At 46.9% G+C, this 27,295-nt stretch overlaps 3 protein-coding genes across 4 annotated transcripts; 1 reads left to right on the forward strand and 2 right to left on the reverse strand.

Moving 5' to 3' along the window:
- Positions 1-15: 15 nt before the first annotated feature.
- Positions 16-11,851, forward strand: Vwa7 (von Willebrand factor A domain containing 7). Of its 2 annotated transcripts, none has more exons than XM_047557753.1 (17): positions 16-131; positions 465-713; positions 1,017-1,298; positions 1,771-1,867; positions 2,460-2,570; positions 3,027-3,222; positions 3,341-3,510; positions 5,305-5,417; positions 5,656-5,772; positions 6,292-6,477; positions 6,923-7,055; positions 7,173-7,325; positions 7,435-7,527; positions 7,781-8,082; positions 8,162-8,301; positions 8,518-8,698; positions 8,810-11,848. In XM_047557753.1, the coding sequence occupies exons 2-17, from the start codon at positions 480-482 to the stop codon at positions 8,975-8,977; spliced, it is 2,676 nt and encodes an 891-aa protein (XP_047413709.1). In that variant the 5' UTR covers positions 16-131; positions 465-479; the 3' UTR covers positions 8,978-11,848. The 2 variants fall into 2 exon arrangements, 1 of the variants encoding a protein (XP_047413709.1); XR_007109416.1 differs by lacking the exon at positions 16-131 and having other exon boundaries at positions 475-713; positions 8,810-9,028; positions 9,665-11,851.
- Positions 9,568-11,596, reverse strand: Sapcd1 (suppressor APC domain containing 1). The gene is made up of 4 exons (XM_047557755.1): positions 11,439-11,596; positions 10,880-11,020; positions 10,300-10,395; positions 9,568-10,192 (listed from the first exon to the last, which is right to left on the reverse strand). Exons 1-4 carry the CDS (start codon positions 11,550-11,552, stop codon positions 9,926-9,928), a joined length of 618 nt encoding a protein of 205 aa, XP_047413711.1. The 5' UTR covers positions 11,553-11,596; the 3' UTR covers positions 9,568-9,925.
- A 211-nt stretch (positions 11,852-12,062) lies between the features above and the next one.
- On the reverse strand, positions 12,063-26,409 carry Msh5 (mutS homolog 5). Its single transcript, XM_047557754.1, has 25 exons — positions 26,268-26,409; positions 25,736-25,889; positions 25,184-25,307; positions 24,641-24,721; positions 24,429-24,491; positions 23,207-23,328; positions 22,963-23,072; positions 22,687-22,722; positions 22,139-22,221; positions 21,368-21,413; positions 17,941-18,079; positions 17,753-17,815; positions 16,445-16,573; positions 15,894-15,966; positions 15,625-15,734; positions 15,302-15,382; positions 14,761-14,848; positions 14,346-14,535; positions 14,113-14,239; positions 13,585-13,734; positions 13,244-13,318; positions 12,953-13,096; positions 12,626-12,763; positions 12,407-12,480; positions 12,063-12,189 (listed from the first exon to the last, which is right to left on the reverse strand). Exons 2-25 carry the CDS (start codon positions 25,874-25,876, stop codon positions 12,078-12,080), a joined length of 2,499 nt encoding a protein of 832 aa, XP_047413710.1. The 5' UTR covers positions 25,877-25,889; positions 26,268-26,409; the 3' UTR covers positions 12,063-12,077.
- Between the last annotated feature and the right edge of the window lie 886 nt (positions 26,410-27,295).

The raw sequence follows: 27,295 nt of genomic DNA on the forward strand, positions 1-27,295 counted from the left end.
GGGCTGTCTGTTCTGCCCCCATCTCCTGGGGCCTCCCTCCCCCTCCTCGGAGGCCTGGTTAATTATAACTCTGACCTAAGTGCCCTGTGACTACACCCAGGCTAGTCCTGCCCAGGAGACCCAGCAACCAGGTAGGGGAGAGGCCTGAGAGGAGATTCTGACTTCCTATGCATGGGGGTGTCTCTGGGGCAGGGCTGGGAACTTGACCTGGGACTGGGAGAGGAGAACCTGGGGAAGGAGCCTTGGACTCCCTTCATGGCAGGTGATCTCCCTATTGGTTTGATAAGTCCCACAGGTTGTCTGGGTGACAGAGAGGGACAGTGGGGGAGCCAGGCTGGAGCAGAAGAGACATTTGAAGCAAAATGAAAGGAGGCGACTAAAGCAGGTGCCCCTGGAGACAAATAGCCAAAACAAACAATTGGATCTGCTGTTTCCTCCTCCCTTGAGAGACTTCTATTCCCTAGGTCCATGTCTCAGCCATGCTTTCTGCAGAGGCGCCCCTGTCCCACCAGGGCCCCTCAGTGCTGCTTTTGCTACAGCTGCTTCTGCCCCCTACTTCTGCCTTCTTTCCCAACATCTGGAGCCTCCTGGCTGCCCCCGGCTCCGTCACCCATCAGGACCTGACAGAGGAAGCTGCACTCAACGTCACCCTGCAGCTCTTCCTGGAGCAGCCACCACCAGACCGGCCCCCACTTCGTCTAGAGGACTACCTGGTGAGCATCCCTGGAGCCCCTCACATCCCTGCTAGATTCCCCAGTTCTCTGGGACTTCTACTTCCTTGAGGGCCCTGGTCACTAAGAGAAGGGACACTGGTATCTCCCCACCTGCTCACCTCCCCTGGTCCTGAGATTAGGAATTCCTCCTCAGAAAGGTCCAAGGCTGCCCACTCGCTCCTAGGGCCCAGCACCCTCTATTATTCCATCCACACCAGCTTTCAATGACAATGCTGACAATGTGGGCAATGATCCAGTCCTCGGGGCTTCCCTGGAGCCCCTGTTCCCTACCACTCTTACCAGGGCCGAACCCTTCTTGCTGACGACCTCTTTGCTGCTTACTTTGGACCTGCGTCTCCTTCCCGGCGGTTCCGAGCAGCGTTAGGCGAGGTGTCCCGTGCCAATGCAGCCCAGGACTTCCTGCCAACTTCCAGGAATGACCCTGACCTTCACTTTGATGCTGAGCGTCTAAGTCAGGGACGCACCCGCTTGATGGGGGCTTTGCAGGAGACATTGGTGGCGGCTAGAGCCCTTGACCACACATTGGCCCGCCAACGCCTTGGGGCTGCACTTCATGCCTTGCAGGTGAGAACAGAGTAGGGGGAATGGCCAGAGGGGTCTTTAGTTTTCCTTTCCCAGTGGGGTCTGACCTTAATCATGCCTTGTCTTCCCTTACTCTAGCGGGATGAGGCTCTGACCTACTTTCCAAACCAGCAGAGTGCTTCCTGAGGGGCCACTGTGGCTGGAGAAAAGGGAGGGAGAGGATAGTAACAAGTGGGAGAGGTGAGGGGGAGCAGCTTATCTGTGTGCAGGACTCAGTGGGCCACTGAGAGGCTTTTGGCTTAGACTCCCATGATAGGAAGAGGGTTGGGACACTCCCCCTGGCCAAAGCTCTGTTCTGGGCAATGAAGAGAGGAGCATTGGAGGGTGATGGGAGTAGTGGGGTGGGAGGAGATTTTCTGGGTGGGAATTTGAAGGAGTAGCACGTTAGGGCTGGATTTCATGACAAGATCAGACTAGTGCCTTGTTTCCCCTTCACTTCTCCCTGGGGAACCAGGATTTCTACAGTCACAGCAACTGGGTAGAACTGGGGGAGCAGCAGCCATACCCTCACCTCCTCTGGCCACGGCAAGAGCTCTGGAGCCTGGCACAAGGTATGGCCATGGTCTTGTGGTAAGGTGGGAGCTCAGAGCCACCATCTCTCAGTGCACCCTTTGTCACATCCTGAGGTCACATAGGATTCTATGTGATTTCATCTCTGCAAGAACTGTGAGGTCCCCTAGTTCAACTAAAGACCAGGTCAGTTAAGTGACTTCACCAGGGTCACATGGGGAGAACAGCTAGGACCAGGTCTGCAGACCTCAGACTAATCTCTCATGTGGCTTGCTCCCCTACCCTCACTGGCTCCTATGACCTCTCATAGTCCTGCTCAGTCTCCCAGCTAAACTAGGACCCAGAATTTGCCTCCTGTTCATTATAAGCTTACTTCCTCACTACAGCTCACAGAAGACGGAATCCCCATGCAGTTGGTTCCAATACTTCCCAAGTTTTCTAGCATAGCCCCAGTCTCAGACATCTAGTCCCACTACCAGCCCTGAACTCCAGATTTTAGTTCAGAAAGTCTAGCCAGGGTGCCTGTGAGCTTTCACCTTGTTCCATCCCAGAGTGAAGACTGAAGTTGGGTGGCAGGGAAAAAGTCCTGGGGTGGCTGAGGCTTCGTTTCTAGCCTCTTCCCTCTCTTCCCAGTGGGCAATCCTACCTGCACCGATTGTGAGGAGCTCAGCTGCCCTGGGAATTTGTTGGGCTTCACACTCCTCACCTCTGGCTACTTTGGAACTCATCCCCCGAAACCTCCAGGTACCAGATAAGAAAACTCCCCAGAAGTAAAGAGAGAAAGTAATTTCCTTTGACCACTTATACAGGGTCTTAGTCCTGTAGGCCCTTGTCCCATTTGCCATTGCATCACTTCCTAGGAGAGGTTATTGGGAATGGGATGGGTGGATGAAGGTCCACTGAAGAGGCCATGATCTTTGGGTGCAGAGCAGCTTCTTGCTCCACTCACAGGATTTTTCTCTCGCCTGTGGGCAGTGTTGGGAGACTGACTGGAGGGATCTGGGGATCTATCATGTGATTAACCCCTCCATGTTTACTCTGGATTTGCTTTTACAGTGCCATAATTTCCTACTGATGCTTTGGTAAGGGGTTAGAGGGCATACCAAGGCAGAAGTCCCCAATTTTCTTAGGAGGCAGTGGGATTTTTTTTTTTTTTTTTTTTTTAAATCTCTACCCTCTAGCTCTCTTTTTCCAACCCAGGGAAATGTAGCCATGGGGGCCATTTTGACCAGAGCAGCTCCCAGCCACCCCGGGGAGGCATCAACAAGGACAGCACATCCCCAGGATTCTCCCCCCACCACATGCTGCACCTCCAGGCTGCAAAACTGGCCCTTCTGGCCTCTATCCAGGCCTTCACACTCCTGAGAAACCGCCTGGGAGATAGTGGTTTCTCCAGGTTAGTGCCCTCTTAGAGATGGGTCCTCTGATGGGTTGGTGCTCCTGGGAGAACTGAGAAACTAGAGTTTGGGGACAAATATGCAGATCCTTCACTATATTTCTGGCCTGCTCCCCAGGCTACTGGACATTACCCCAGCCTCTAGCCTGAGTTTTGTCCTGGATACCACTGGCAGCATGGGTGAGGAGATCAATGCTGCCAAAATCCAAGCTCGCCACATCGTGGAACAGCGGCAGGGCGGTCCCATGGAGCCTGTCCACTACATCCTGGTGCCTTTCCATGACCCAGGTAGCTGTGGTCTGGCCAGGGCAGTGGAGGGAAGGGAAGTCCAGGGCAAGGGATAAAGACCTCTGATGAGGAAGTGGGCCTCATGGTAACTCTTCCTGAATGAACCTCTACTGGGTACCTGAGTGCATATAGAATGCAAGTGGCCACTTCTTCTGTTTGCAAAATGGCAACACTCTCCATAAGTCTAATGTGTAATCCATGCTTAGGCATATGGTCTCTGCCTTCTTCAGCTTTCTTGCTAATAATTCATTTTCATTTCTCCATTTCCTATAGACAAAGATTGGGATGAAGATGAGGGGTTGGTGGGTCTGTTCCTTTGGGAGGTATCAGAGATATCCAGTTACATTGTATTCTTTTTCCTACTGAACTAGAAGTCTGCGGATCAGGCCTGGGTCCACCAGTCTTACTGTGTTCTTGGGCTGGCCATTTAATCTCCCTTGGCCTCAATTTAATCATTCATAAAGTGGATTTCAACCCTACCTTATCTAACTCCCAGGGTTGAAATAATAATCAAATAAAATATCTCTGGGGGGTTTGGGGTTTTAGCTACATGGTAGAGTACTTGTCCAGCATGCATGAAGCCCTTGGTTCAATCCCTATCACTTAAAAAAATTATAGATATATAACATATACAGATATGCCTCTCAAACTGCAAATTCCCTAAAGGGAAGTTTTGTCTTTTTGTCTTATAAATCTTATTTAAGCATTTAATAGGGACTTATTACATGTTTGATGAAGGTATGAATAAATGAATAATTAAGATTTTAGCACTATATCCAGGCACTATTATTATTATTATTATTTTTGTTTTGTTTTGTTTTTTTGGGTGCTGGGGATCGAACCCAGGGCCTTGTGCTTGCAAGGCAAGCACTCTACCGACTGAGCTATCTCCCCAGCCCTCCAGGCACTATTCTAAGATTTATAAAATAAATTAATTTAGTCCACCTAATAAGTCTCTGAGGTAAGTACTATTATTTTCTCTGACTTTTCTGATGAGGACACTGAGGGCCTAGTTTTTATGTAGGCATAAAAAATGTCCATAAATGTTCACTCAAAGCTGGTCATGGTAGTGCATGCCTGTAGTCCCAGCAACTTGGGATACTGAGGCAGGAGGACTGCAAGTTCAGCCTCAGCAGATTGCAAGTTCAAAGCCAGCCTCAGCAACTTAGTGAGGTCCTAAGCAACTCAGGGAGACCCTGTCTCTAAATAAAATATAAAAAAGAGCTGGGAGATATGGCTTGGTGATTAAGCACCCCTAGGTTCAATCCCTGATACCAAAAAAAAAAAAAAAAAAAAAAAAAAAAAGCAATTCCACAGGAATTGCTACCATTTTAAGGGAGTGGAGACCCACTTTCCCTGTCTGACCCTGCCCTTCTCTCTGATGAGTATAGGAAGTCATATAAATAAAAAGGAATAATGTTCATTCTTTTTTAGTACCAGGGATTAAACTCAGGGTTGCTTAACAACTAAGTCACATTCTCAGCCCTTTTTTTATATTTTATTTAGAGACAAGGTCTCACTGAGTTGCTTAGTACCTCACTAAGTTGCTGAGGCTGGCTTTGAACTTGCAATCCTCCTGCCTCAGCCCCTCCAGGTGTGCGCCACTGTGCCCTAACCCTAACCCTAACCCTGCTTTCCTTTATTTTTTACTGGGGATTGGACCCAGGGTCTCTTGCATGCTAGGCAAAGAATACCCCAGGAGCACAGCAGGCCTCTATACTGGGGAGGTGGGCCAGGGTAGGAATGAGGGGAGCTCTTTTCTTACTCACCTCAACTTCCTTTCTTCCTGCCCAGGGTTCGGCCCTGTGTTTACAACCAGTGATCCTGACAGCTTCTGGCAGCAACTCAATGAAATCCACGCCTTGGGGGGTGGAGATGAGCCTGAGATGTGCCTCTCTGCCCTGGAGGTCTGCCCCTTCCCTTCCTCTTCCCCTTCCTGCTTGTCCTGCCTTTTCCAGGCCCTGCCACCAGAGGGAGATAGAGCTAGAATCCTCCCCAGCCTCTGTTCCCAGGCCCTTCAGAGTCTAGTTCTACTAGCCTCGCTCCAGGGTTCCAGGGTCATATTCCTTTCTACTCTGTCCTCCCTGGCTCTGCCAATACCCTGCTGCTGTGATTCTTAACACTATCCCTTTTCCTCCCTGCCAGCTAGCCCTGCTGCACACACCTCCACTTTCAGACATCTTTGTCTTCACTGATGCCTCCCCCAAGGATGCCTTTCTCACCAACCGAGTAGAATCCCTGAGTCAGGAGCGGCGGTGCAGGGTGAGCACAGTTGGTGAGAGACTCAGTGTTAACCACCCAAGAATGGGAGTGACCCTATGACAATAGCCTCATAACAATGGTGACACCATACACTAAGGTGACCAGGTTAGCCACGCCTTTAACTATAGTCCTACTCTTAATACTTCTGAATTCATATTTGAACCTGCACAGTAAACTATTTGAAGAACTGGAAAACTAGTTGCTAAAACTCTACCATAAAACCTGATGGTTACAAAGGGGCAGCTAACTATTGAGGGTCAGAGGGTTGTATCATTAGAAGACTGTGGAAGGGGCTGGGGAGATAGCTCAGTTGGTAGAGTGCTTGCCTTGTAAGCACAAGGCCCTGGGTTCGATCCCCAGCATCCAAAAAAAAAGACTGTGGAAGCATCCAGAATATACACAGAAAGACTTTATCATTAATCATCAATTCTGCAGAAATTTTGAGCAGAATAGAACCTCATTTATAATACTAGATGGTACCTTGGACACCTCAAGCATTGGACTCTCTTCTGGCCACAGGTGACGTTCCTGGTGACTGAAGATCCATCGAGGGTTCAGGGTAGAGCTCGGCGCGAGATCCTATCTCCTGTGCGTTTTGAACCATATGAAGCAGTGGCCCTGGCCTCAGGAGGAGAGGTGATCTTCACCAAAGACCAGCACATTCGGGATGTGGCAGCAATTGTTGGGGAGAGCATGGCTGCTCTGGTAAGTAGATGCCAGAGGGCCTGGTACTCTCTGCTCAGAGCTGAGAACTGTGGTACCTCTTCTCACTTCTCAAAGGAGAAAGGGGTGCTTTGTTGCCATTCAGTCAGAAGTGTGGACAAGGAACTTTCTTTTCCTTCTAAGCTCCATGGCTATCTATCTTCCACATTGCCCTTTCAAATTGGTAAACTTCCCTTCTACCATGGCCTAGCTCAGGGCTATTGCAAAAAATCCTTCCCTCTTTTAAGGGCGAACAAGAAGTAGTCACCTCATTCTGAATCTCTCACTTCCAGCTTTGTTGTTGAACATAGTAAGTGTGCCCTCATTAGTATCCCTTCTCCTGGTGTGACTTGGTGTCTCTCTGTCTCTGCCTTTCTCCTGCTCTTTGTTTCCACTCATTCCATGCCTTACTTTCTCCCGTATGTTTTGGTCCTGCCCATCCCCCAAGGTGACTCTTCCCCTGGAACCTCCTGTCATAGTGCCTGGCAAGCCACTTGTGTTCAGTGTTGATGGACTACTTCAGAAGGTCACAGTCCGGATGCATGGGGAGATCAGCAGCTTCTGGATCAAGAACCCTGCTGGTACTCCATGTGTGGCTCAAGGCAGAGAGAAAAATTTAGATGGAGAATGGAGAACTAGGGGGCATGTGCTAAAGGACAGGGATTGTTTCATACAACAATCTATTATCCCCATCCCAGGAGTATTCCAGAGCCAAGAAGAAGGTGTGGGTCCTCTGGGGCATACTCGCTGCTTTGGGCAGTTCTGGATGGTGACCCTGACTGACCCCCCACAGAGAGGGACTTGGGAGATCCAAGTCACAGCTAAGGGCACCCCTCGGGTGAGAGTGCAAGGTAAGGAGGGAGATGTTCTTGGGAAGGGAAGGAGAAACTCAGGGCTCAGAGAGCAATATCAGGCACATTTCTCTCAAGAAGGTCCCTGACTGCCTTCGCCCTCCCACAGCCCAGACCTCCCTGGACTTCCTCTTCCACTTTGGTATCCCCATGGAGGATGGGCCCCACCCTGGCCTTTACCCTCTGACTCAGCCTGTTGCAGGTATATCTATTCCCTGTCTGCCCCCAACCTCAGTTCATTATGTATGTGAATGTGTGTGTGTGTGTGTATATACATACATATAATCATACATATGTGTATACATATGTACATATACACATACATGTCCATGGATACATATTTGTATATGTACACATCATTTTTATTGCATAAAGAGCCATAACTAAGTGTATAGCTTTGTGAATTTTATATAATACACCCATGTGACCTCCCCTTCTTTCCCTTCCTGTCTCAGGTCTCCAGACTCAGCTGCTGGTAGAAGTGACAGGGCTGGGTTCCCGAGGTAACCCTGGGGATTCTCCCCCACAATTCTCTCATGTCATCCTCAGAAGGGTTCCAGAGGGTGCTAAGCTGGGTCAGGTGCCCTTGGAGCCCTTAGGACCCCCAGAGCGAGGTCTCCTCACAGCTTCACTGCCACCCACATTGCTATCCACCCCCGGACCTCTCTCCCTGGAGCTCATTGGCCAGGATGGAGGGGGTCAGGGCCTGCACAGAATTGCCCCCCAGCCTTGCACTGTGGCCCCTGTGCTTCTGGAGGTAAGACCTCAGGAGAAGGTGCGGGCTTGGGTTGGAGAGATCTCAGGGACTTTTCCCCCTTACTGGTCTTTCTCTGCAGTTCAGTGGTCCCCCAGGTTTCTTGACCCCCGGCAGCAAGGCCCCTCTCAGCCTCCGCATCGCCAGCTTCTCAGTACCTCAGGATCTAGATATTAGGATATCTGTCAACCCCAGCTTCACCCTCACCTCCAACCTCTCTAGGTAAGTCCTCTATACCCTCCTGCAGGGTTCTGACCCCACCTGTTGGTTCTTGGGGTGTGACCCCATGCTCTTCATTCCAAATCCTGCCCCTGAACCCTTCTGATTAGCCCTAAGAGTCCCTGCATCCCCTTTCCTGCTCTTGGCTCACCCCTGGACTTTCAGCCACTGGGAGCCTTCCTTGGGGCTTCAAGCCTCATGTTGCTAACCACTCTCAAGGGTTCGAGTGGGGCTGAATGAATCCGCCTGGGGACGCTTGTGGCTGGAAGTTCCAGACTCAGCAACCCCGGACTCTGTAGTGATGGTGACTGTGACTGCCTTGGGTCAAGAAGTCAGCCTAATGCCACCGACCCATGCCTTCCTGCGGCTTCTGGTGCTGGCTCCGGCCCCAGGCCCGCAGGTGAGGTGCTTTCACCTTTTATCTCAGGAGAGGCAGGGCAAGAGGAGAGCAGTGTAGGCTTAATTTGGACAAAGCTCTAGTACACCTGACCTTCCCTCCCTCTCTCCTCAGGACCAGCTCTCTGCCCCTGCCTACTCATCTGGGCCTGTCGTCACCACCGCCACTCCTGTCTTTCATCCTTCCACTTTGGTGACTCAAGGCAGGGCTGGAGGGAAGGCAGGCAGTCCCTGGTGGGGCACAGTTGGAGGTGTACTCCTGCTAAGCCTTGCCTCCTGCTGACAAAACATCACCTAGAGGGATGAGTCTCCACCTTTTCAATCTACCCCACTGGTGAGACCATGAGATAGGCCTCAGGACTTTATTTCTCCCAGCTGGGATGGAGGTTTTCCTTCTCTGGACTTTGTTCCTTCTCTTTCTTTTGCACTGCTGGGGATTAAATTCAGGGTCTCAGGCATACTAGGTAACACTGTGCCCCAGCCCTTTGTATTTTTTATTTTAACGGGGTCTTGCTAAGTTGCCCAGGCTGGCCTTGTGATCCTACTACCTCAGCCTCCTGAGTAGCTGGGATTACAGGCACAGGTTACTACATTAGGCCTTTTCTTTCTTTAAAAATCATGAGCTTGGTGTTCTCAGTGGATACAGCATTTGCCTAGCATGGTCAAGGCCCTGGGTTCCATACCTAGACTCGAAAAACAAAAAAACAGCAAGATTGGGATAGAAGGCAATGGATTTTCTGGCAATGCACTTTCTCTAACCCTTATGGAAACCAAACCAAACATATTTTTTTGAGAAAGTTACTCTTTCTCTGTAGTGTGTTTAGTCATGCTCTCCCAGGCCCAGGTAGAGGGGAAGATACATGGGGAAGAGACTAGTTTTGGAAGGAGGTAGGTACCAGGAAGTGTTATTTATACAGTTGTTTTTATTTTAAACTCTGGAGCAGCTTCTATTTTATTTTTCTATTCAAAGCTAAAGGATGGTTTCAATGAACATGTCTTCGCCCCTGAGGAATTTCAAAGAAAGATCATTTTTGCATATCATATAGGGAGAGTGAGGGCATGAGACATCAAGAAGAGGAAACAGAAGTTTTTAGGAGCAGAGGATAAATATGTACCAAGATGTGTGAACACTGTTGACCCAAGAACTGGAGCCATTGGGCTATCAGGTGAAGACAGAATAAGGAGAGGAAGTTCTGACTCAAACCTCCTCCTTCACTAGACTGAGGAAGATTTACACACGGGTAGGGCCTCTCTGACCCTGGGGACAGCCCAGTTGAGCCATCTCCTGGGGCTGGATGATTCCTATTTGCTGCCTTGATAACTCCTGGAGAAGAAGAGAAAAATAGACTAAGCATCTATATGCTCCCCACCCCATGGGGCCAGGGCTTCTGTCCCCCACCCCCAGTACCTGTTGCTGCCACAAGTTCTGCTTCCAGGACCTTTCCTTCCAGTTCTGGGTGGTGCAGGAACTGGCCTTGTTCAATGGATGTGGGGAGAACTGGTGGTGAGATTCACTGTGAATTCTGTTAAATGAGGTACTGACCCCGACAATATCCTTCTCTCCTCCAATTTCCCAAAAGTTTAAACTAAAAACAATAAACTTACCTTTCCTTGAATCAGATTCTGCAAACAGATATTCACCTTTTGAATTTGGGCTAACTGGGGGCCGCCAGGCTCCAAGTGTAAATCTGTTAGAAAATTCTAAAGGAGGAATTGGAGGCTGACAACATGGTGAAAACTTCAGGTCCATCTGCCACTCTTCTGTCTTCATAGGCCATTCCTTTCCTCATATGGATCCCCTCATCTCAGTACCCTTTCAGGCAGTGGAAAAATCCACCTCCATCCCTGTGATAGTACAGATCCCCATCCCCCTCAAATAATACAATCCCCCCGCCCTTTATGGATCCTCCCTATCCATCCCTACCCTATTGGAATAACCCAGGCCACTCCCTACTCCCCATGGAGTGATCCAAATCATGTCCCTCTGAATGGAATGCAGACCAACCTCCTCCAGCAGAAACAATGAACATGGACCTAACACTTGGTGGCATCCTGTCATTCCAATGTTGCCTCTAATTCATGATTCCTACCCATTAACTCTCCCCTTTCCAGAGTGGTCTCAGGCCATGTCCACTTACTCCCTGCTCCTTCCTCCCCATCCCTACCACACAGGGGCAGTCCCTACCTCACCAAGGGCTCCCAAATGCAGCTGCTGTTGCTGTGCCTCCCTCAGATGGTATTCAAACCAGGCACGGCCATGTTCCAGCAGCTCCAGCCCCTGCCACAGGGCATCCTGCTCTCTCTCCAGAGCCTGCATCCTCTGCAGCTAGGTCAGACAAGAAGCAGAGGCTGACTTGTCCCACAGCCATGGCCCCTTTCCCTCACCCCTGTTTGGGCTCACTGGTTACTGAGTGTGAGTCCACGCTGGCCACTGAGGACCTAGAGGGAAAGGGGAAGTAAGGGAGAAGACCTATGGGTCCTTGGAGTTGAGTAGAAATATAAAGGACGGGGAAGGAAAGATAGTAGAATGAGACAGACAGTATTGCCCCATGTATATGTATGATTAATACATGAATGGTGTGAATCTACATTGTGTATAACCATAGAATGAAAAGTTGTACCACATTTGTGTACAATGAATCAAAATACAGTCTGTAAAAATAAAAATTAAAATAAGAAATTACAGAAAAAATATATAAAGGACAGATCTAGGGAAAGGGACCTCTTGTTGGGCTAATACTTACCCAAAGGAAGAAGCTCTGGGCCCCTGGGTCTTCGCGGCTTGTTCCCAGAGGCAGAAGCAGAACTGTGTAGGGAGCCTGTGCCAGGGGCTGCCCACCAGAACCCGGGCTCCCCATGGCTCTGAGGTGGGGAAGGATGCAGCCACTCCCTCTGCTGCAGTCTGAGCTGGTCCCTCCCCCTCTGCCCCTGCCTCACACCAGTCCTGGCTTGTCTTTCAACTTCTCTGGCCCCTTCCTGTGGTGTCTGTCTAAGGCTGAGGTGTTCTTAGTTAAGGGGAGAAGTCATCTCTTGACCCCTCTTTTCATTTCTTTGTTTTCCTAGGGCCTTTCTTAAGTGGCTTTTTCTCATGAAGTCTCCTAGGGAAAAATCTGAGGGTCTTCCTATAGCAGTGTCACAGTATTTTTAGTGAGGTAGGGCAGGTTCCTCTGTGGAATTTTGCTTGGTGTTTCAGCTCTTTCCTATTCTCTTGTTCTGTTTTGGATGGCCTAAGGAAACAATAACATTAATCAAAATAAACTTTATTCCTAACATGAAACAAATTTCTAGGGAAACTGAGAACTCTGGGTCTGAAGGGGGTAAGGAAACCAAGAAGGCACTGCAGCCCCTGGGTCTCAGGTTGTTGGGGAGGGCAGAGGAAGGACTCAAAGGATGGTGGTGGCAGCAGGCAGCACTTTCTGACTCATGAAAATGTCCAAGTCCAGGCTGGGATCTTCCAAATCCAGTTTCAGAAACTTATCCACTAATGTCTGGCAACTGAAGTGGGGGAGAAAATGGTGAGATTTATTGGGAAAACTGATAACTAAATCCCTGAACAAAGGATGTAGCACAGGATACCCAGGACCTCAAAGATTTAGGGGTTTGAGAAAGAAGTAGTGAGTCCTTAAAGGGCACAATACCGGAGGAAGGCTGCTAAGGCCCTGTGATGGGGAGAAGGGCTGCAGGAGAAGTGAAGACACCAGGCCACACTCACTTTTGCATTTGGTTCTCCTTTAATAACTCCTTCACAGGCTTAATAGGTTTTCCACTGCGGATCAAGTCTGAAACCTAGGAACAGGAAGGTGGAAGGGGTGGGGAAAAGAAAATCAGGGTCAGAGATCCTATGGGCCCAGAAACCCAGGTATCCACGAGGAGTACGGACAATGGAAGGGAGCCCTGAGGCAGAGGCAGTTGGATGCATGAATCTCTTCACCTCTTTGCCACGAGCAATGAGTTTTTCAGGAAGCCCAGCCTGGGCAGCCGTGTGGGAGGCATGGCTGGCATTGGCAACCCCTTCGCAAACCTGATAGAAGAAGACAAGGTCGTTCCCATCCTCACAGGTCTCCATGGTCTTAAAAGAGAAAAGGGGGCAGTATATATCATTAATTCCCATTTACTGCCCTAAAGCCCTTGGCCAGTCCCTGTGGGAACTAACCAGAGGGTTAGTTAACTGGAGCCCCTGCTCTGATGGAAGGGTCAATCCCTACCTCTGGGAAACGCTCAACCTAGAAGCCTGTAGAAATGATATTGTTTTCCTCACCAAATACTGCACCAAGGGCCCTTGTGGCAACAGCTGTAGTTGAACGAGACTCAGGAAGTTGGTGGCCACAAAGATGTGGGGGCACATGGGTCCGAGCACCAGCCAGTGTCGAAGCACAGCAGCCAAAAGTGCGAGCCCATCCACCTGCACAGAGGGAGTGGGGTGTGGAGCCCAGGTTGCTCATTTGCCTCTCTGCAACTGCCTTGGCCTTTCCCTCTCCTGTCCTCTATGTCTTTTTCTGCCAACACATCCCTATTTCCCCTCCGTTTCCCCCTCAGTTTATCCCCTCACCGTGTTGGTTCCCTTTCCAAATTCATCAATAAGGACCAGAGATCGCTCAGTGGCATTATTCACTGCTTTCGCCACCTGCTGGACAGGAGGTGGACAAGGGGAATTTCATTAGCATTTGAAGCCTATAATGTACTAACCCCAGTCAGCCTATGAATAGTTGTTTACTGTTCTGCAAGTTCTTTCATGGTGAGATTTATGTGTAGTTCATTCATCCAGTTTCTGACCTGGGTGCTCCCTGCCCCAAGTATTGAGGACATGCAACAGAAGGAATGCTTTTCTGGGATCAGTTTCCTTCCCCATTATCCCCTTCCCCGATCCCACCTCCCTTTGCACCCTTTGACCTGGTTGAGGTCGATCATGAAGGTGGAAAGGCCAAGGGAGATGGATTCACAGCTATGAATTCGGGTGAAGATGGCATCTATTGCCCCAATTTCGGCCTCCTCTGCTGGTACAAAGCTGCCCACCAGGGCCATGAACGTGATCAAGCCTACCTGAATAAGGGAGGAAATAGGACTTGGAGTCTGGTAGTGTGGGCTGAATTAAAAGTGAAGCTCAACTGAAGGGATGAATGATTGATCAAAGAAAGATGGATACAGTGTAATAGAAGAAAAAAGCTATAGAACCCACTATCCAGAATCAGTAAAGAGGGATGGGGAGTGGGTAGAGGCATACTTGGAAATAGCATGTACCTATGCAGAAGGGAGCACAGGAAGTTTAGGTCATGGAAATATCCATTAGAATATGGCTGTTCCTTAGCTAGAGAATGAGAACATGGAAGTGGAAGAGCAGAGAACCTGTGTTAGTTGGCAGGTCGGGGTGGAAAAGATGTAGAAGACGCCCATAGCCCAAGCCGTAGGGCTCCTCCTCACCTGTTTAAGGTATATGCTCTTCCCTGAGGAATTGGGTCCAGTGACGACTTTGACCCTGCCTTTGTCCCCACCACATTCTACAGAGTTGGGCACAAAGGTTCGGGCACATAGTTCCATCAGAGGATGTCTACAATGGGTAGAGAAGTACCTCACATGGTACAAGGATCCAGACAGATGAACCCTCCAAAATATGAGGCCTTGCACACTTTGTCTTCAACCCCCTCTCTTCTCACCTGCCATTATGAATTCGTACCCCATGGAGGTGCGGGGAGTAATGGGGCCTTGAGTAGCCATAGTCCCCAGCAGCACTGGCAAGAGCCAGCAGGGCATCCAGGCGAGAGGCAAGGTCCAGTACTCTGGTCAAGACAGCTGCCCTTGCCAGCACCTGGCACTGCAGCTGGTACATCAGTAGGGTCTCCTGGTCTGGAAGTGGGTGAGGAGGGAGTCAGGGGTCAGTTCCAGGAGAAAGTGAAGGAGAGATACACCCACAGAGGGACCTGAAAACAGGCATGCAGATTCGTTCTGAGACTCCCAGAGACATTCAGATAAGAATATGTAGAGTCAGAGTGAGAGACAGACTGAGAGCAGAAAGAAAGAAAATGTGCCTGTTGGAAGCATCACCAAGCTCCAGCCTCTGGCTTTTCTCACCCCGGATCTCACAGTGCAGGTCCCCCAGCAATGCATCCAGCTCCTTAGTTCGAGCACTGCGATAGTGCAGCTTCTCCTCTGAGAGAAACTGGGTACAAGGGATAGAGCTGTGGGCCATGTACCTTAGTCTCCCCTCCCACTTTTCTAACCCCACCTCTAGTGTCCTGACTTCTCTCTCCTTTGTCTCATAACTGAGCTCCAAGGAAGCCAGGTGCAATGGAGCACACACCTATAATCCCAGCAATTTGGGAGGCTGAGGCAGGAGGATTACAAATTTGAAGCCAGCCTAGGGAACTTACTGAGAAACAGAAAATAAAGAGGGGTAGAGATATAGCTCAGTGGTACAGCACCCCTGGGTTCAATCCAGAATCCCCAGTACCAAAAAGGCAGGCAGGCAGGCAGGCCAAAACAAATAAAACAAACAAACAAAAAACCCAAAACACCACTACAGAAGAGGAATCTCTATTGGGCTGTGCTGATGGGGCAAGGCCCTCCCGCAGCTGCTGCATTTTACACATCCCACAGAAGTTAAGGGTCTTACCATGAAATCCAGTCCCTCAATTTCAAAGTCACTGGCGTCTACCATAGAAGGCAGGCGGGGAATAGAAAGAAGAAAGCCAATCTGGGGAGAGTAAAGAGGAGATAGAGCAAGAAGTAACCTATTGGGCACCTTCTCTGCCTAGAGGAAGCCCAAAAACCCATGAAGGTATACCCCATGTCTCCCTCAGGAGGTTAAAGTCATCAAAAGGTTCATTATCTTCAGATTCTTCCCTCCACATTTTCTTATCTATCAAAATGTCCTTCATAAACCTAATATTTCCTCTAAAAAAACCCTGGAGGCTACACCCCACCTCCTGTCCTCACCAGAGGGATGTAGATGACACTGCATGAAGGAATACGAGAGTCCAGATTCTCCAGCTCCTGCCGAGCAACTTCAGTAAGGAAACTGGGTAGACCCATCAGCCTTCGTTTTTCTAGGAGGGTGGAAGGCATGTAGATACTGAAAGTAAGGTCCCTGATCTGGTTGCTATGATGATTCCTACGTGTGGTGACCCTCTGCTGAGAATGGTACTCCACTGCTGGGCAGGTTTTGTTTTGGGGCTCACAGGCCCATCCCCGCACCCAACACTCACTCTCATCAATATCGGGATCTACGTTGGGGAGAACTGTGAAACGATTTTCAGCAAGACTGCCCTCAAAGTCCACCTGTGGAGACAGATAAGAAGCTGTTTCTTATCACCAACACCATCTCTGTCCCGGGGCCCAATTCTACCTGTAATCCTATCTTAACCCTAATTTTCCAGACACTTTTCCTAATGTTTGGCCACCTCCTCTGACCATCTTTTTTTATTTTTATTTTTTTGTGGTGGTAGTACTGGAGATTGAACCCAGGGCCTTGCACACTGAGTTACATCTCCAGTCATCCTTTTTAAAATTTTATTTTGAGATAGGGTCTCAAAATAAAGGTTGGCCTTGAATTTGTGATCCTCCTGCCTCAGCCTCCCTGAACAGTGGAGTTACAGCCTTGTGTCACCACTTAAGGCTCACTATCACTTGACTGACCTCAACATCTCCCGTGCTTCCCCATCTCCCATACGATATTCCCCAGACCCCAGTCCTTCCCCATTCTCCAGCCCCATTCCTCTTCCCTATCTCCCAATATGCAATCTTTCCTTCCACTCACCACTTTCCCAATGAGGCTGGCAATGTGATGCAGGTCGTCAGAGAATTCTTGGGCAATGTCCCGAAAAAGCTGGATGGACTGGGGCAGGGAGCGGCAAGCATCCCTTAGACCCAGGGCACTGTACACAGTCTGAGGAGAAATGCAGCAAGGAAGGTGACCCCCACCCAAGCTGGGCTAAGGGAAGGGGACAAGGACAGACTAAGGAGAACAAAAGCCAAGGAAGCCAGGTGTGGTGGTGCACACCTGTAATCCCAGTGGCTCAGGAGACTGAGACTGGAGAATTGCAGGTTGATGCCAGCCTCAGCAACTAAGCGAGGCTGTAAGCAACCTAGTTAGACCCTGTCTCAAAATTAAAAAAAAAAAAAAGGGCTGGGAATGTGGCTCAGTGGTTAAGTACCCTTGGGTTTCATCCTTGGTACCAAAACCAACCAAACAAACAAAACCACCAAAGATCAACAGGGAAAAACACAAAGTGAAAATCTCAAAGGCAAAAACAAAAAGGAGATAGCAACTATAAAACTGTGCAGGGGGCTGGGGATATAGCCCAGTTGATAGAGTACTTGCTTTGCAAGCACAAGGCCCAGGAGTTCAATCCCCAGCACTGTGAAAAAACAAAACAAAACAAAACAAAACAAAACAAAAAAAAAAAAAAAAAAAACTGTGCCAGGCATTGTACTAAACATGGAGGCTACATAGACAAGGAGGATAAATGATCCCTGACTCAAATGAGTTCACACTCTAGTAAGGGCAGAAGCACATGCAGAAAATTTAAAAAGAAGGTGGTAGCCAGGTACAATGAATGGTGCATGCCTGTAATCACAGCTATTTGAGAGGCTGAGGCAGAAGGACCGCAAGTTTGAGGCCAGCTTGGGCAATTCAGGGAGATCCTGTTTCAAAATTTAAAAAAATACAGGCTGGGATGTACTCAGGAGTACAGCACTTGCTAGCATGAGAGGCCCTAGGTTCAATCCCCAGTACCAAACACAATAATAATTGTTTAAGTAACCACACTGAAATATGTATAGATAAAATTAAATAATGGCTGGAATTTACTTCAGAATAATCTAAAAAGGGAAAAGTAGGAAGAGATATAGATGAAATAGGATTGGCATGAGTGAGTGAGTGAGTGTTGAAATTTGCATAGGATTAATATTATTCTCTCCAAATATTTTTTACATTTTTCACCATATATAATTTTTTAAAAAGGTGATAGGATAAAATTGAACCAGGTGACTAGAGTAAAAAAGGTCTGGAATGTAGGCTTAACTTGAACTTCTGGGATTCGGGATTCGAGAAGGGAAGTCTTACCTTGTAGAGAACCTGCCAGTCACTGACCTTGGTGTGGGACAACTTCATGCGTTTCAGAATCAACTATAGTCAAATAAAGGAAAAATTGCTATTTTCTCTCTTCCACCTGAATGTTCCTCAAGAAGCTAATATCCATGATTAGCCTTCAACCTCCTTCTGCACTTCCCAGCCCTGAACCCTGGGCTCACAGGCACGTTCTTGATGTGACTCATAAGCCGATGCAGCATCTGAGCCATGTCCAGATTCTGGGGCAGCAAAAAAAACTGAATGACGTCCAAACGGGAATTGAGTTCTTCCAGGTCCTGAGTTGGACGTGTGAACCAGAGCCTGGAAGGAAGGATTTGGGGGAGGACTAGAAATTACATCTGTTTCATTACTGTCTTGATCACAATTTGTCAAAACATGTTTGGAAATTCCTGGGGATTATGTCAATGTGCACCCATGACATGCTATAGAAATGCACTGGCAAGTGCAATGTCCTATCTATGCAGGTATGTTTATGTGTATCTACTGACAACTGCAAGATGTATGACTGTGTCTGTATATCATGGTTTGATGGATAAGACCATGTGTCATTCCATGTGGATATGTGATGGAGATTGTCAATATTTTAGAGGGAGAACAGTGTGCTGAGGTATTTGTGTGCCAACACTATAGCTCTCTCTGTGGCTGAGTAGGAGAGGGTGAGTCAGTATGAGTTTGCTTATCTGTATTTAGCTGTAAAAGTATCTTTGGGAAATAGCACAGACATTTGTCTTTGCTTGTTCTTCTGTGAAAATATGTTACTGTCCCATGTGGAATGATAAGCCTGCAATTCATAATAATGGTCATTTCTACAAAGAAAAGATTGGTGGGGAGAGGAACATTTAAGAGGCCTTAAGAGTATCTTATTCTTATTTTCACTTTTCTTTTTTTCAGTGCTGGGAATTGAATCCAGGGTCTTGCACATGCTAGGCAAATGCTCTACCACTGAGCTACACAGTCAACCCAAGAGTGTCTTAAATTGACTGATGGAAATATAGAGGTTTATATTATTATTATTTGTATTTTTGCATGTTAGAAGTATATCCTAATAGGTAAAAGTATGATTATACAAATGGTATGCCTCTACTTCTTGTACAGAGAAACAAGATGTATCACATTTGTTTACAATAAAAATGAATTTAAAAAAAAGTATATCCTAATAAATGAAAAAAGTATTCAGAAAAAATATCTTTTCTATGTTTATTGAATTCTGGTTATCCCTGTCTCTCTATGGCTATAAAGAGAAAGGACTTGAGCCCATGGATTCATTTCTACATTAGAGCAAACCATTAAGAATTTTATCTAAAAGCTACCATGTAGTCATTGGAGTCTGCTGATATGTATTTCACATTACTCTCTATAACTGATTACCCTGAGTCAGAATAGCCCAAATTAGAATGAAACAGAAGACCCAGTTGGATTCAAGGGTGGGTTTTGGGCACTTCCACTCTACTCCTTGGCTACAGAGGGCTTCAACCCCAGCAGTATAGGTCAGTCTAGAAATACCCACCACACTCTGGGGAGTACATGAGCCTCACTGAGCAGATGTTCTTACACAACATGTATGTATCTCTAACTCATCTTCTACTAGTGCCATGGGAGTCCTAGGGAATTAGCCAAGACAAATTCCCTAATTTAACACCTGAGAAAATGAGACCTTTAGTGGATAAGCAAGTTGTCCGAAGTCATTCTGAGAAGTACATCTGAGTCTCAAACTCAGGTCTCCAGACTGCCAGGACAGTGCTCTTTAAAGCACAATGTGACATTCAGTTACCTTCTCACACCCTGTTCAGGTTTAGGCCAGTGAATTCTTTAGTTCATCATCAGGCCGATTCCACAACCTGCATATCCCATCTGGGAAATCTGCACTCCTCCCCCATCTTTAACTCGTTCTCTTCTCCACTGAGAATTTCTTCCCTTTCATCCCTGGTTGAGATTAGAGATCTATACTTGAAGTACTGGAGATGGATAATTAAACTACTACAACCAATTACCTGGAGATGACTTCAGAAATTATTCTAAATTAAACCCCAAAATGTATACATTGCAGCAGGGTGAGGCAATGTATGCACCTATAGGCTACCAAAGCTTTATACTCTTGAGTTTTTAGAGATGATGTGCTAGTATGTTTGTATTTGTGTGCTATGTTTATTCACTGAGTGCTACTACCTACAAGGCCATGTGTTAGGCCCTGAGGTAACAGGAATGGCCACTAGATAAGAGTTCACAGCTATGGAGGCAAGCAAATTCACTAACTGCTAATTCAAACCTTATGTGACAGTGCAACTGAAAAATAAGCACCATGTAATCACAAGGAAGGTACATGTTATCTCCTTATAGGTATTTATGAATGCTTCACTTACATGGTTTGCTTCATGAAGAGGACATCAACTTTTGACAAAGGGAGAACAGGTGAAAGATTTTTCTGAAGGAAAAGTGTAAACACAGGCATGATGTGTTTCCATTTATCAAGTAGCCCTAAATAACTAGAATGCACAGTGGCTCCAGTAGGAAAGGACTTAGAAGTTTGGGAAGATAAGTCTGCAAATTAACTCAGTGAATGGGAGAGAGCCTGAACATCATACTGCACAAGATGCTAATCTTCATCTTGCAGGTAACAGGCAGCTTCCTGTTTTGCTTGTTTTTTTTTCTCTACTTAAAGTTTAAAAGAAAGTAGCGTGACACACTTAGATCTCTGTGTTGGCATGGCAAGTATTTCAGAATGAAGAATTAATTGGAAAAAGAAGAGATAAGAGGCAGAGAGACCAATCTGGAGGTAAATGCAATGTTCCAAGTAAGAAATGACTATAGCTGGAATTGGAGCAATGGAAAGGAGAAAGGGATGGGTAAGAGAGACATTTCAGGATAGAATCAATAGACATTAGTGAATAATTGAATATGGGGGTGAGGGAGAGAAGCATCTATTCAAAGTTCATAGCTTGAGAAGTTGTCCGACCAGCAATGCCATTAACCAGAAAAAGGCTGCAGGGGCAGCCTTTTGTAGGCATTGGGTTTGGATGTCCTGAGTTTGAGGTGCTTGAGAAAAGTATGGGTGGCAATGAAGAAACTATGGGTGGCAATGATATTCAATTAGATTCCAAGTAGAGAATTCAGAACTAGAGACATGATTTTAGGAGTCATCACAGAATAGTTCAAGTTTGTGGTTTTGATTTTTTTTTTTTTTATTGTGGTACAAGGGACAAAAACCAAGGCCTCACACATGCTAGACAAGTGTTCCATCACTGACTCATTCTCAGCCCTTCAAATGTTTTTTATAATTAAAGATATCACCTAGTGTTACATGAGTGTTTTGTGGTGTTTCTGCTACTTGTAAATGTGCAAGTCTGTATATCATCAATGGGTAAGTCTGTGCTGACAACATAAAATGAGGGTAATACTAGCTACTACATGGGATTATTTTAAGAATTACATACATTTGGCCAGAGTTCAGAACGGGGTAGTTGTTTTACTATTATTACTAGATAGGGTGGTGTGTGTGAGAATCTGTAGACTGCTATCAATAGGACTCAGTATGCACTGTGTACATGAGACCCATGCATTAGTGTGTAGCGTTGTCTGAGATCCACTCACCTGAGTAGCTTCTCTCCCCACTTACAGCGGCACCTGTTGAGGATTCCTGTGGGGAGTGTGGGCAGGGAGTGAGCTTGTTACAAGGCAACTTGGCCTGGAGACTCAGACATAGGACACAAAGGCAGCCAGGATTTCATGGAGACGGGGGAAGGGAGGGACACTCATGGGAATGCTCAGCCAGAAAAATACAGGAAGCAGACATAAATAATATTCACAAAGAGCCCAACACACATATATAAAAATTAGACACAACTCACTGAAAGATGCAAATACTTGGGGCCATGTCCCTAATATACCCTACATCCAAAAGGCTATAAAGACTACAAATCAAGGGCTGGGGCTGCAGCTCAGTGGCAGAGCACTTGCTGGCATGTGTGAGGCAGTAGGTTTGATCCTCGGCACCACATAGAAATAAACAAATAAAATGAAGAGGAGGGATATATAGACTACAAATCAAACACAGGAAGTTATAGAAGTTACATAACTCTCCTCTGTACAAAGGACCTCCCAAAATTCCTAGCAGGTATCCAGCTATATAAACATTCACACAGACCTGGGGAATGAACATAGTATTGGTTAAGTCACAACTACATGCAGATACCATACAGGTATGGTATGGGGAGATAGATGCTTAACCTCAGATAAGAAAGCTAAACTGGCTTGGAAGAGACAATGGGAGTAAAGTGGGAAAGGAGGGGCTAGGACACACTTTGAAGTTAACAGCTCTTCTTATAGGTTTTTAGTGTGGGGTTAGGGGTGGAGCACACCTACCAAAGAGGCTGAGCCCCTCCTTCAGTCCACTGGCTACTTTATACACTGAAGGGTGAGCTTCACTCTTAAAAATCTGTAGAACACTATCAGGGAGAAATGAAAGAGTTTGGGGTAACTTGATTTTTGAGGACTGAGAAAATAAAATGGGGACTAGGAACATCCTTCTAACATCCTTCTAAAATCAAGTCTTGATGAAGACTTATCTCTCTTTTATGCTTCAGTTTCTCCCTTAAGAAAAGAAAAGTGATAGGCCAGGGGTGTAGCTCAGTGGTAGAGCAAGTTCCCAGCACATGCCAGGCCCTGGGTTTGATCTCTAGCACCGCCCCCCCGACACACACACACAAAAAAAGACACAAAAGCAAAGTGATACCTTTTTGCTTTTCTTTCTTTCTTCCCTCCCCAACCCCCGCCACCCCTTCCCTTTCCTTCAGGGAAAGATATCTTAATAACTCCAGGATTAGGGAAACTAGAGCCTTATTGGGATTATTAGAGCATTAAACTTAAGCCTTTTATCCCCCAGAGATGGCGGTCTGCCTCCACCTCCTCACCTGTAAGTGTCTTGATCTATGCTCACAAGATTGGTCCTAATACAGGCAAAAGGGAAGGTAACAGGGATATAAAAGGTCTGAGTTCATTCCAACATCCACCCACTTGGCTCCCCTCTCTGAATATTGTCCCAATCATCCCTTCAGAGCTCCACAGTCCCTTGGGTTCTCTGGTTGTAAAGCACTTGACTTACTGGGTCACTGTTCCCACCCCTGGCTTACTTTTTAAACCTCCCAATCCCACTTTACTTTGGTTGAAGTTAGAGCCAAATAACCTACAACACAAATTTCTTAAAGCCCAGGATGGGGATGCTGACACTATAGTCTTCCAGTTCAACTCCAATTCTTCTTCGACCCAGGAACTTGAGTAGTCCTCCAAGTGCCCGAACCTGGGAGGGGGATAAGCAGTGGAGTTGGGGGTGATGATAATGTCCTGGAGGTTGGTCAACACTAGGGAAAAACTATTATTTTCCACAGCTAGACCACAGTATCTTCCAGAACTCAACCTCAGGACCCAACTCACCGTGAGAAGGCAATCAAAGGGAATAATGGAGGAGAGGAAAAGGATTTTTTCAGTGGCAGTCATGGACTCTGGGACAAAGGAGTAGTTTCCAGAAAGGAGACGTTGTTTGCTTATCTCTAGACCTATTTTGGGGTGGAAAGGGAGGGAAAGATCTCATAGCCAAATTTTTCAACACCCCTTTTTTCTTTCTTTCTTTCTTTCTTTTCTTTTTTTTTTTTTTTTGGTACAGGGGATTGAACCAAGGGGCACTTTACCACTGAGTCACATCCCCAGCCTTTTTTACTTTTTGAGACAGGATCTCAGTAAGTTGCCTAGGGCCTACTAAATTGCTGAGGCTGGCCTTGAACTTGTGATCCTCCTGCCTCAGCCTCCAGAGTTGCTGGGATTACAGGGATGTGTCACCATGCCCAGCTTTTTCCATCCCATTTTAAGAACAAGACATTAGAAGCAAGAGAGATGATGTGACTTGCCCAAGCTCACTTGGTTAATTAATGGAAAGCTGAAGCAAGAACTAAAATTTCAGTCAGGTGCAATAGTAATCCCAGCGGCTCGGGAGGCTGAGGCAGGAAGATCTCAAGTTCAAAGTCAGCCTCGGCAATTGAGGGAGGCCCTAAGCAACTCAGTGAGACCCTGTCTCTAAGTAAAATACAATAATGGCTCAGTGGTTAAGAAACCTGGGGTTCAATCCTTGGTACCAAAAAAAAAAAAAAAAAAAAAAAGAAAAAAAATTTCAGATTCTTGGTCTAATGCTCCTTTTATTACATATATAATACAAAGATGTTTGGCTAAGAACACAACCTGAGAAAGAGTAATAACTTTGAAAGAAAGATATCTGTCTGGAATTGGAGATTTTGGTTAAAAAGATTATATTGATAGAGGAACTAATAATATTAATGCTCTAACATCTAATTAGGATAGAACATATTCCCTGTCTATTTTGCAAACCTAGGAAGGTTATGGAAGTGCCTTATGAATCATCAGAGCCACTGAGTGCCTTTTAATTTTTTTATAAGCAATAAATCTGAGGGGAGGTCTCTGATGATGGGGTGGAATTAGGAGAAAGGAAAGTAGAAGGGAAGGTGATGGGGGTATAAAAGGTCTTAGTTCATTCCAGCCTCCACCCACTTGGCTCCCCAATCTGAATACTATCCCAATCATCCACTCAGAGTTCCACAGCCCTGACACTGGGATGGGGTATTGGCAAAGCAAAAGAAGGAGATACCAAAATCCACACTTGGCAAAAGTATGATTTCAGGTCTCTTTGGCTCTCTGTGCTCCTGGGAGGCTGTGGGGGAAGCAAAGACAAGGCCATCATTCTGTACATTTCAGTTCTTCTACCTCTGTCCCGCTCTCCCTCTAGCCCAATTCTAGCTTCCTGGAACATTACATATCTTAGTCCTTTACTATTGTCCCATTCCCTGATCCAATCCTTACCAAGGTTTCCTAGAAACCGAGTCATATTCTCATCCTGTTTGGCACTGGTAACAAAAGACCGGGGATTGATTTCATCCACAACTTAGAAAAAGAAAGACCAAATGAGATAAAGGATCTTTATCCTTTGACTAAGAGGGAAACTGTAGCTTTCTTCTTGCTACCCTCTCTCCCTCTCAAGAATTTATTTTTTCCCTCTAAGAGGAGGAGGTGCTCCACACATTAGGAATATAGGTAAAAGGAATGAGATTTAGAAAGGTAGTGACTGTCAGGATGGTGGTGGGAGGGAAGAGAGCTGCCCTGGAAATTGTCAATAGACTATAAACCCCTGTAAGACAGAAATAACTGATTTGACCAGGACTACAGCTGTGGCTTTTATACATTATAAACACTTATTAAATACTTTTAAAATAATGAAGTGAATTCCTAAAACCAATAGAAGGGGCCTCTAGTTGTCAACTGTAAAACAGATTTTCAGGTAAGGACATATAAGTGAAACATATTTCCAATCCCAGAGAGAAGAGGAATTCATGGTTCTGCCCCCACCTCTTTGGAGAAGCTTGAGGCTCTCATGGTCTGGGGCATCTGGCATGAAGTGAACAACTGAGTCACTAGTGTCATAGTAGGCAATGCCCAGGTATCCTGAATTCCATAACACACAAAGATGGATCTGTCCCACAGGGAAGAAAGGAAACCAATATGTGAACCACGGGTAAGTGCAGGGTTTTGTCATATTGTGTTTACTGTTCTCCCACCCCTATGAGGGATTGAACCCAGAGGCACTCCACCACTGAGCTACATCTCAGCCCTTTTTATTTCCAGACAAGGGTCTTGCTAAATTGCCCAGGTTGGCCTCGAACTAAATTTGCAATCCTGCTTCAGCCTCCCGGGTCGCTGGGATTACAGGCGAACTGCGTCCACTAAGCCTTATTGTTAATCATTTTATCATATCTCTGACATAGAAAGAATCCCACTGGAACCAGGCGCTCCATGAAGGAGACTTGTCCAGTCCTCCCAACTCCTTTTATTCTAACATTCGGTCTTTTCTATCAACTCCCCACCGGCTCTTTCGATTTGAGCTCCGGCTCCCCAGAACACCTCGGCCGGCGCTTCCTCCTCATCGTCCTCTTCCTCGGCTTCCGCGGGGCCGGGTGCTGGGGCTAGGCTGGGGAAGCTGGCCGACGCCACCCCGAGTCCCAGTCCCTGTGGCGTCCTGCCTGGGGTTGCTTGGAAGGCCATGGGCTTGGAGCCTCTGCGGATACAGAAAAGTGTAGGCGATTCAGAACTGACATTTCGGCTAGGGTGGTGGGCGGAAAGACCAACCCACTGGGGACATCTATGAAGAGGGCTGAGAGAGGAGTAAAAAGTTGGGTTGCCAAATATGGGGGCATTTTGAGGGCGACTTCTCATATATATCATTAAAGAACAGAAACTGGGAAACTCCACGCGCCCCACCCTCATTTCTGTCACATGAAGTACTTTGGAAGCAGAAGGGTTGAGAGCCCTGTGGAGCAAGTTGTACGCGTCTAAACTGTTTCTGCCAACCACGCCCAATGATCAAGACCTATTGCTCTAAGTCCCCAGTCCACCACTGCCGCCAACTCTCGGCGTTTTCCAGCCTTTTCGTCACCTGAGTCGCGGCGGCCGCGAGACAGCTAGACTGCAGGAGGGGCTCGCCGGAGCGTGGGCGAGGTGCGCGCGCACTCGCCCCACCCCCGTAGCGGCTTATTGGTCGTAGGATCTGGATCCCGCCTAGAGATCCAACCGGGCGTGAAGGTGGAGTAAAATGCGGGGCGCGGAAGAGTGTGAACGTTGATTGGCCTATTCGCATTTAGGGCGGTGCTAGAACTTTCAAACTTCCCGCCTTCTATCGTTGCTCAGCAGCGGGCCTCCGCACTGTTTCTGGGTTTTGATTGACGCAGGGTGGAGTCCAAGTGAAGGTCGGAAGACGAGCTGGAGTCCCAACTCAGGAAGGGGTCTCGGGGAGTTGGACACGGGTTTGGGAAGAAGGCTGACTTTAAAAAGCCAGAGGCACTTTTTTTTTTCCTTGGAGAGTGGGGAGAAATAACATTAATTCAACCTTTGCCAACAACTCTTAAGTTAATATTTGTACTCTCTGAGTTAATATTTATAAAGAATTTGGAACAGTGCCTGGCAAATAAAGTAAAAGCTATGTAAGTGTTTTAAATAAACAAGTGGAAATAAGAAGTGGAACTCCTATCTAGCCCGACTTTGCCTGTTTCCTGGGAATAGGGTATGACCACTCCCACAAGGGTATTACAGGGCCTAATTTATTATCCCCCCAGGTGGAATTATGCAACTTATACCACATTCTGAAAGCAGTAGATCTAATAAGAACACTTGCACCCCTACTGGGTTATGGCCATACTCCTCCTACATGCACACACATACACCCCTAAGGACAGAGGATGTCATTAATTCAGCATTTATTTTTATTAATTAGTAGTAGAGAACTCAAAATAGTACTGGGGATTGAACCCAGGGGCACTATACCACTGAACTACATCCATAGCCCTTTTTTTGTTTTGTTTTGTTTTGTTTTTTCAATCTTTGAGGCAGGGTCCTCTAAATTACTTTTTGTTTTTGTTGTTTTGCGGTACTGGGGATTGAACTCAGGGTCTTGCACTTGCCAGGCAA

This window comes from Sciurus carolinensis, chromosome 7 (genome assembly GCF_902686445.1).
Source record: "Sciurus carolinensis chromosome 7, mSciCar1.2, whole genome shotgun sequence".
In the NCBI taxonomy this organism is placed as follows: domain Eukaryota; kingdom Metazoa; phylum Chordata; class Mammalia; order Rodentia; family Sciuridae; genus Sciurus; species Sciurus carolinensis.

Excerpts from the sequence above, each read along its gene's own strand:
- Msh5 (XM_047557754.1), bottom strand. The coding sequence starts at position 25,876 with ATGGCCTTCCAAGCAACCCCAGGCAGGACGCCACAGGGACTGGGACTC. Across the intron at positions 15,383-15,624 it reads GTGTCATCTACATCCCTCTG|ATTGGCTTTCTTCTTTCTAT; the intron begins GTGAGGACAGGA and ends TACTCTCCCCAG. Across the intron at positions 14,849-15,301 it reads TTGAGGGACTGGATTTCATG|TTTCTCTCAGAGGAGAAGCT; the intron begins GTAAGACCCTTA and ends CCTTGTACCCAG.
- Vwa7 (XM_047557753.1), top strand. The coding sequence starts at position 480 with ATGCTTTCTGCAGAGGCGCCCCTGTCCCACCAGGGCCCCTCAGTGCTG. Across the intron at positions 3,511-5,304 it reads GGTGCCTTTCCATGACCCAG|GGTTCGGCCCTGTGTTTACA; the intron begins GTAGCTGTGGTC and ends CTTCCTGCCCAG. Across the intron at positions 5,773-6,291 it reads GTCAGGAGCGGCGGTGCAGG|GTGACGTTCCTGGTGACTGA; the intron begins GTGAGCACAGTT and ends TTCTGGCCACAG.
- Sapcd1 (XM_047557755.1), bottom strand. The coding sequence starts at position 11,552 with ATGGGGAGCCCGGGTTCTGGTGGGCAGCCCCTGGCACAGGCTCCCTAC. Across the intron at positions 11,021-11,438 it reads CCCAGAGCTTCTTCCTTTGG|CTGCAGAGGATGCAGGCTCT; the intron begins GTAAGTATTAGC and ends TGTCTGACCTAG. Across the intron at positions 10,193-10,299 it reads AGAATCTGATTCAAGGAAAG|TTCTCCCCACATCCATTGAA; the intron begins GTAAGTTTATTG and ends TCTCACCACCAG.